Raw genomic sequence first — 8088 nt, 5'->3', positions numbered from 1 at the left:
ACCATGCACTAGTCCCAATAGTTTGGATTCCAAATTTTCAATTCGTTTTGGTTTTCAACAAATCAAAAAAAGGTTATGGAGCGTGCCCTCAAATGTGTATGCATCACTTTAGCACAACATTGGAGGCCCATTAACCCATGCATAATGATCTCATTTAGGTGTGTCCTTGGGTTGAGGAGAAGCTCACGTAGTGTACTTTAGAATGATTATTTGGTTGCATGTATGTATAGAATAAAATTTTGATGTGTTTGAATAAGTTGCTATATCCTATAGTCTTCAGGATGCATGCTTCACATGCAACATAGCACTTGTAATGCCTTAATGGTCTCATTTCAAATACTTATTCCATAAATTTTTGCTCTCATGTTCAAGTTTGGAATGTGTACTACAACTTGAAGACAAAGTTTGTCAAATTCCATTGAGCAATGCATAAGTTATGGGTCATGCAAGATACCTATATATAGAAAAGTCCCTGAACCTCACCAAAAATGGCTACACCCAAGCAAACAATGACCCTAGAGGACCCTCCTCGTCCACTAATAACTTGTAATTGCTACTCTACATTCAGTGCAGCATCACTATTATGTGCATCTTCATCATCAACCACTTTCACTAGTATTACCAATTGCTCATTTCATCAAATGAGCATCAAATACAACATCTGATCTGCTTAGTGTAAATTTGTGAGTGGAAGGGTTATAACACCTATACCCTTTCTCATGCATAGAATATTCAATGAAGACACACTTTACTGCTTTGGGATCCAACTTGGTCTCAACTCAGTAGGGACATGTACATATGCAATGCATCCAAATGCCTTAAAGTGTAAAAGGTCTAGCTTCCTACCAGTATACTTTTCTTTTGGTGTCATTCCATGCAGTACTACAACGGGGGTTCTATTTGTAATATGAGCATGACACCTTGAGCTTTGTACAAATATACACTAAGATCTATATTGATATGAACCCAAAGAAGCATTTATATACAAGTGGATTATAGTTAGAATTTTAAGTCCACAAAGTATAGTATACTTTGTATGACAAGAGCAAATTACAAGTCTCAACAAGTTGTTCTTATATGCATTCATTAAAGAGAATAATTTAAAATATAATTTAATAATTATGAAATGAAATGTGAGAATATGTTTCAAATACTAAGGAGGAAAGTAATCTTGTTATGATGTTCATATTTTGTAATGTATGCTTTCAACTATTTTTTTAATATTGCTATCAACCTACAAAGGTTCACAAGCATTTAATGTAAATCTTGTTCTTCATGCTACTTGAAATCTTCTCTTCAATGGATATTTGCAATGGAGACAAGAGATTTATCCATTTTAAGTTTGTGATACAAGGAATATCATAGAAGGCTTTACAAGGTTGGATGTCAAAGAAAGGGAGTGCAACACTAAGATGTCACCATGGAGATAATGCAATTTCAGGCTATTTTATGGAAGTCAAATAACCACCCAATAATAACAACATGTGAGCATGAAGATTTACAAGTATGAATGACAACATTTTCTATCAAAGTATGCATGAAGATTTACAAGTATGAACAACAATATTTTCTATCAAAGTATGATTGTGCCTAGATTCTGCCTAGTGAATAATCTGTGAGCATGAAGATTTACAAGTGTGAATGACAACATTTTTCTCCCTATCATAGTATGATTGTGCCTAGTGTAAATAAATTACTTGCTTCTTCATTGGAAACTTGCAGTAATTTAAAGTCTCTAGTTCATACACTCACTCGTGGATGGCATGTCATGAGATTGGGTTTTGATGTGAATCAACCTATCCAAAACAACTTTCATGGTTGGGCGATGGCGTGGGCTTTCCCGAGTGCACACAAGGGCTACATTCTGCATGGCAATGAGTGAGTCTTCCAGTTGGTGATCCGGTTCACTTGATGTATAGCTTCTCCACAAAGTAGCATCAATGGATTTCAAAGGATGATCACTAGAAGAAACCCACTTTGATAGGGATATTCCAGCTGGAAGATCGTCACTTGTTGGCATCCTTAGCGTCAGCATCTCCAGAAGCAATACACCGAAGCTGTACACGTCTCCTTTAGTGGTTATTAGTCGTGATGATGCATACTCTGTCATTGATCATTGACATACCGAATCTCTCATGAGTAAGGGAAGCAACTAAAGAACAGCAACATAAATGATAAGGAGGTACATGTAGCAAAAACCAGATCTAAATTAATTAAAATTATCACCGGGTGCCATGTATCCGATGGAGCCTCGAAGCTTTGTTGATGATGATAGAGAAGCTGCTCCTATGTCAGCTCTTGTAACAAACTTGGCAATCCCGAAGTCGCTGATCTTTGGAGTCATGTCCTGGTCTAATAATACATTGCTGGGCTTGAGATCGCCGTGAATAATGGGGGGCACACAATGATCGTGCAGGTACACCATTCCCTGAGCAACACCGATGGCAATGTCTAGACGTACTTCCCAAGCTAGATGGCACGTCCCGGTGCCGTTGTACAAATGGCGTTCAAGGCTTCCATTTTTCATTAGCTCCAATACCAACGTACTTGTCTCCATGTTGTGACAGTAGGTTAACACCCTCACCAAATTTCGATGTTTCAGATGGCCCAAGATCTCGCACTCTGTAATTAAGCTCTGTAGAGCATTCGGGTTAGCGACTTTGAGAACTTTGATTGCTACTTCCTGATCTAGCTGTGGTTTTCTTCCTCTGTAGACACTGCTGGTTCCCCCCAACCCAAGTAAATGTTCTCCGGCGTAACCTCTCGTGGCAACATAGAGGTCTTCTTGAGAAACCTTCAATCTCACAGCTTTGAGCGTTGGCAACTGGGTCGATACCTTTTTGCGAGCACGCAAAATGCAAAGAGTACGCACAGAAAAGAAAAGCACTGCAATTACGGAGGTGCAGATGGCGGCAATTTTCCAGAAGGTGATAAATATTGTTTCGGCCCTGTTTGTAGTAGAGGGGCAGGCCGATAAGATGGGAGGGCCACATAGTCGGGGATCGCCTAAAAAAGAGTTTGCAGTCAAGTTGTCGAAGACACCTCCTTTTGGCACAGCACCTTCCAAGTCGCTATTGTATGAGAAGTTGGCGAAAGTAAGGAGGGAGAGTGTGGCGAGAGACACAGGAATCTCTCCAGAGAAACGATTGACTGAGAAGTCGATGTATACCAGGTTTTCCAGTTGGCCAAGGATGTCCGGAATGAAGCCAGTTAGATTATTTTGCGAGAGATCCACTCTTACTACGTGAACCAGGCTTCTTATCCCTGCAGGTACTAGGCCGTTAATAGAATTATGGGAAATGTCGAATTCGACGAGACTAGCAGGTATTTCTTGTGGGAGAGGACCGGAAAGCCTATTAAAACTAAGGTATAGGTAATTCAGTTGGGAACAATTTCGGAGGCCGCCTGGTATGGAGCCTACCAACCTGTTGTGAGATGCCGAAAAATGCATTAGATGCTGAAGCTGCCCTAACGAAGAGGGAAGGCTACCTCTAAGCATGTTATTTCCCAGGTCAAAGAGTTCGAGACTAACACATCCAGTTATTAGTTTCTGAGGAATTGTGCCGGTAAGTGCATTCGAATCCAACCTCAATCCCTGCAGGGTTCTGAGACCTCCAAGCCCTGCAGGGATTTCCCCTGTGAGTCGGTTGTCCCAGAGCATCAATTGTTGAAGACCGCGAATACGACCTAACGTGGGCGGGATGGGTCCGGTCAGCAAGTTGGTATGCAACCACAGCTTCTGTAGCGACGAGCAGTTGCTCAACTGGGGCGGAATGTTTTGTGAGAGACGATTGCCCCACAAGCTCAAAAATTGCAGCTGTTGAAGACGACCCAGAGAAGAGGGGATGGAGCCCGTCAAAGAGTTAATAGGCAAATCCAGCAACTGTAGCACAGAGCAATTCGCCAACGTTGGCGGAATGGCTCCGGAGAGATTGTTGCCCCACAAATACAAATTTTGCAGCTGCTGTAGACGACCCAGAGAAGATGGGATGGAGCCAATTAACGCATTCTGGCTAAATGAGAGGTTCTGTAGAGAGGAACAGTTGCACAACTCCGGCGGAATGGCTCCGGAGAGATTGTTGCTCCACAAATACAAATTTTGCAGCTGCTGTAGACGACCCAGAGAAGATGGGATGGAGCCAATTAACGGATTCTGGCCCAATGAGAGGTCCTGTAGACAGGAACAGTTGCCCAACTCCGGCGGAATGTTTTGTGAGAGACGATTGTCCCACAAGCTCAAAATTCGCAGCTGTTGAAGACGACCCAGAGAAGAGGGGATGGAGCCCGTCAAAGAGTTGCTAGACAAATCCAGCATCTGTAGCACAGAGCAGTTCTCCAACGTTGGCGGAATGGCTCCGGAGAGATTGTTGCGCCACAAATACAAATTTTGCAGCTGCTGCAGACGACCCAGAGAATATGGGATGGAGCCAATGAACGCATTCTGGCTCAATGAGAGGTTCTGTAGAGAGGAACAGTTGCCCAACTCCGGCGGAATGGCTCCGGAGAGATTGTTGCCCGACAAATACAAAGTTTGCAGCTTCTTTAGAAGACCCAGAGAAGATGGTATGTATCCCGTTAAAAGATTCCCATCCAATATGAGGCTCCGCAGTCGAGAGCAGTTGCCCAACTGCGGGGGAATGCCTCCTGAGAGATGATTGCCCCACATGTGGAAATGGCGCAGCGTGTTTGGACGAACCAAAGAAGATAGGATTGATCCGGTGAGGGAATTGTTACTGATACCGAGCGTCTGTAGCAGCGAGCAATTGCCAAGCTGAGGCGGAATGGCACCGGAGAGGTTATTGCCATACAGGTACAAGATGCGCAGCTCCTGCAGACGGCCCAAGGTTGGGGGGATAGATCCTGAGAGCTGGTTTTGGGAGAGGTCCAAGTATTGCAAGCGGTGCAAGAGCGAAAGGTGGCGAGGGATGGATGAGGTGAGATAGTTTTGGGAAAGGTCGAGGATGGAGAGGAAGGGAAGGTTGGAGAGGGGGAAGATGGAGTGAGGAGGGAGTAGTAGAGATCCATGGAGGGAGCGAGCGCTGAGTTCGAGGGACGAGACGCGGAGAGAAGACGAAGCCCACGTGCACACCACCCCGTTCCACTCGCAGACATTTTGAGGCATTGCCCAACCGTCAAGGGCATGCACAGGGTCGAGTGTTATCACTTGGAGCTTGAATTTGAGTAAGGCCTTTGCATCAGACTCCAGTAGTGAGGAGCTCCTTAATGCATTACCACTAGTACCCACAACAGCAAGGAGTAGCACCAGGACGAGCTCCATTCTGCATGATTCCATCTTCAAACCCCAAAACTCTTTCGCTTATAACACATCCAACACACTTTGACTTTGTCTCTGGTGAAATTTTTGTGTGCAATTTCGGTGGCCCAAAAATATTCAACCATATTGCTCCAAAGAATGCTCTCGTATTGAAAAATCAATTGCATTAGTTTTCCCTCCCTCGTCCACAGAGATTAGCCTAAGTTGGGCGAGCTTAATTCATTGACACAAGTTAATCTAAGTTGTAAGGTAAGCTCATGCACACGTTAATCTAAGTTGTAAGGTAAGCTGATGCACTGTCGTTTTCCTTTTAGCTCCTTCATTGATCATGCGTGCTCCAAGAATATCTCCCCTCCCCCTCTCTCACCTCCCTTGATTCTCGTTGAGGTTGAATATTTCAAGATGTTGGTTAAGCCAAATTATCATCCATGCTAGCAAGCGCACTCCTTTGCAATTTCATCATCAAAAATCCTAGCATGCATCAATCAACCAAGGTCGAGGAACTATGCAAGCAATCAATAGTGGAACCTTTCTATGAAAACATCATTATCTAATGTTGTCACATGTTGTGGTCCAAAGACATGGTATAGCATCGATTTGATATTTCCATAAACCACATAGGTCCCACTTAGTGTATATCTTCTCTAGACATGTCACAAATGTGTGATGCAAATTATTATGAGTAGATTTTAAAAATGCATGGATTCAAAGGTGACATATGGTGGCGTGTGTTATTGAGAAACCTAGGATGACAAGTGCATGTAGAAATAACTTTATAATTGACAAGTGAATGTGCAAAAAACTAGCAATAGCAAAATAGAAAACACCACCATATATCATCATCCACACAATTGAAATGATGTACATTTTTAAACCATATGCATGCCCTATCCATATAAACTTTCAATCACATATGTAGTCATTTGACTTCGAAGAAAGCATTCACTTTACACCAAGAAATTTGCATATGGGCTAGAGGTATACATGACAAGAAGTTAAAGAGTAGTGGATATCAAATTGCATTATTGGTCCAAAGAAAGACTTATTTTAAAGAGAAAATATCGTGGCATTGTATCAATGCTGACAACCTAAGATTACATAGACGATGGAACTTTTGGAGTCCAAACATTAGAAGCTATGTCAACATACACCTTTGCTAGTGAATTGAAGTAACTCTCACGAAATGTAGACATTTTCCTCATATTTATAAGTTTCACTCCTCACCATCTCTAATCATATTTCCTGAAACTTGATTCTCATTATACATAGGACTAAAAAACTAAATATTCCAAGAGAGATATGATTCGAATATTAGATAATTAAATGAGTATTGTTTTTCCTTTGTGATCCACCAACACACACACACGCACGCGCGCGTGTGTGTGTGTGTGTACACATGTGGGAGTGTCTATCCATATATAGTATATAACCCTTCTTATAATCGAATATGTCCCCTGTCCGAGGTAGAATAAATGTAAACCTTTTAACTTGCAAGGACAAACGAGAGCTACTCCTTTTAAATGTAAACTTTTTAACTTGCAAGGACAAACGAGGCAGAATAAATGTAAACCTTTTAACTTGCAAGGACAAACCTTACCTTTTGGTTGGACCTACTCCACAAGAACCTTGCCTTTTGGGTGAACCTACCACACAAGTGTGTGCTTTATGCCCTTGGAAGATCCAACCTTATGTCCCTTCAAGATAGACTAGATGTAAAGAAGTTAACTTGCAAGGCCAAACTTGTCTTTTGGGTGGATCTACTCCAGAAGTGTGTGCTTTATGCCCTTAGAAGATCCAACTTTATCTTGTTAATGGTATTTTAAATTATGGACCTTATCCTATGATCCCTCTCTCATCAGTGGCCATACTAAAAAGTATCAAGTTTGTGCTTTACACCCCTAGAGCAATTAAGTCTCTCCATTTAATGGCACAAATCATAAAATTCAAAAGCATGTCACATATGTGACCATTCAATTCTGAACCACGCATGTACTACTTTAGATCAGCCAATGTTTAGTCTCATATGGCTTGGAAACTATGCATGACATGAAAGTTGAATATGATGGTTGTCAAATTACAATGGTGTAGATAATGAATTATTTTTTATGGGAAAGCATCATGGCATTATAGCAACCATCACAGCCTACTTAATTAACATGTGGCCATCTAGTTTAGAACGAAGAGTGTGGAAACAAAAATTTAGTCTCATATTATGGGTGGAAGTATGCATGATATGAAAGTTGTCAAATTGCATTGGTGTAGATGATAAAGTATATTTATAGAGAAATCATTATGGTACTATGGCAATCATCACAACCTAAAGTTTGAATTGATTAATGTACTTTAAAGTTCTAAAATAAAAGATATTTCTTGCAAACTATGTGCCTTTGTAATCAATTAGATACATCTAGTCAATTGTAGTAGTTATTACAAGGTCAATTCAATTACCTCACATCTATAGGTTTGACTCTTTACTATTCTAATTAGCTTGCTTATAATTAATCTGTAGACGAGGCCCAAGGTGATTACATAATAGAAGTGTTTTAAGACATATGATGCAAATATTTACCTTTCCAAACTAAATTGTCGACATCAAGAAAATATATTTGCTATTATCAAGCCCCATGTATGACCGTCATGGAATAAGAGCAAAAAAGAATTCGTATCTATGTTATTGAAATGTGATCTCAAATAAGGATTATAAATTAAGTTTCCTTGGTCACCATATTTAACACTCCTAATATTACATTATTTCTTTCATTTCATGGTAGACCCAAAAACAAAAATAAATTTGCCTCCTCCCCATTCATGGT

General features: G+C 41.0%; 1 protein-coding gene across 1 annotated transcript; it reads right to left on the bottom strand.

Moving 5' to 3' along the window:
- Positions 1-1735: 1735 nt before the first annotated feature.
- Positions 1736-5278, bottom strand: LOC147882402 (uncharacterized). Its single transcript, XM_087400232.1, has 2 exons — positions 2227-5278; positions 1736-2103 (listed from the first exon to the last, which is right to left on the bottom strand). The coding sequence occupies exons 1-2, from the start codon at positions 5276-5278 to the stop codon at positions 1736-1738; spliced, it is 3420 nt and encodes a 1139-aa protein (XP_087256358.1).
- Positions 5279-8088: the final 2810 nt, after the last annotated feature.

Source organism: Dipteris shenzhenensis, chromosome 29 (assembly GCF_047967505.1).
Source record: "Dipteris shenzhenensis isolate YYH24624 ecotype China chromosome 29, Dip_SZ_1.0, whole genome shotgun sequence".
NCBI lineage: Eukaryota > Viridiplantae > Streptophyta > Polypodiopsida > Gleicheniales > Dipteridaceae > Dipteris > Dipteris shenzhenensis.
The sequence above is the reverse complement of the archived record's forward strand: the minus strand, read 5'-3'. Positions and strand labels throughout refer to the sequence as shown.

Excerpts from the sequence above, each read along its gene's own strand:
- LOC147882402 (XM_087400232.1), bottom strand. The coding sequence starts at position 5,278 with ATGGAGCTCGTCCTGGTGCTACTCCTTGCTGTTGTGGGTACTAGTGGT. Across the intron at positions 2,104-2,226 it reads CATCGGATACATGGCACCCG|AGTATGCATCATCACGACTA; the intron begins GTGATAATTTTA and ends GATCAATGACAG.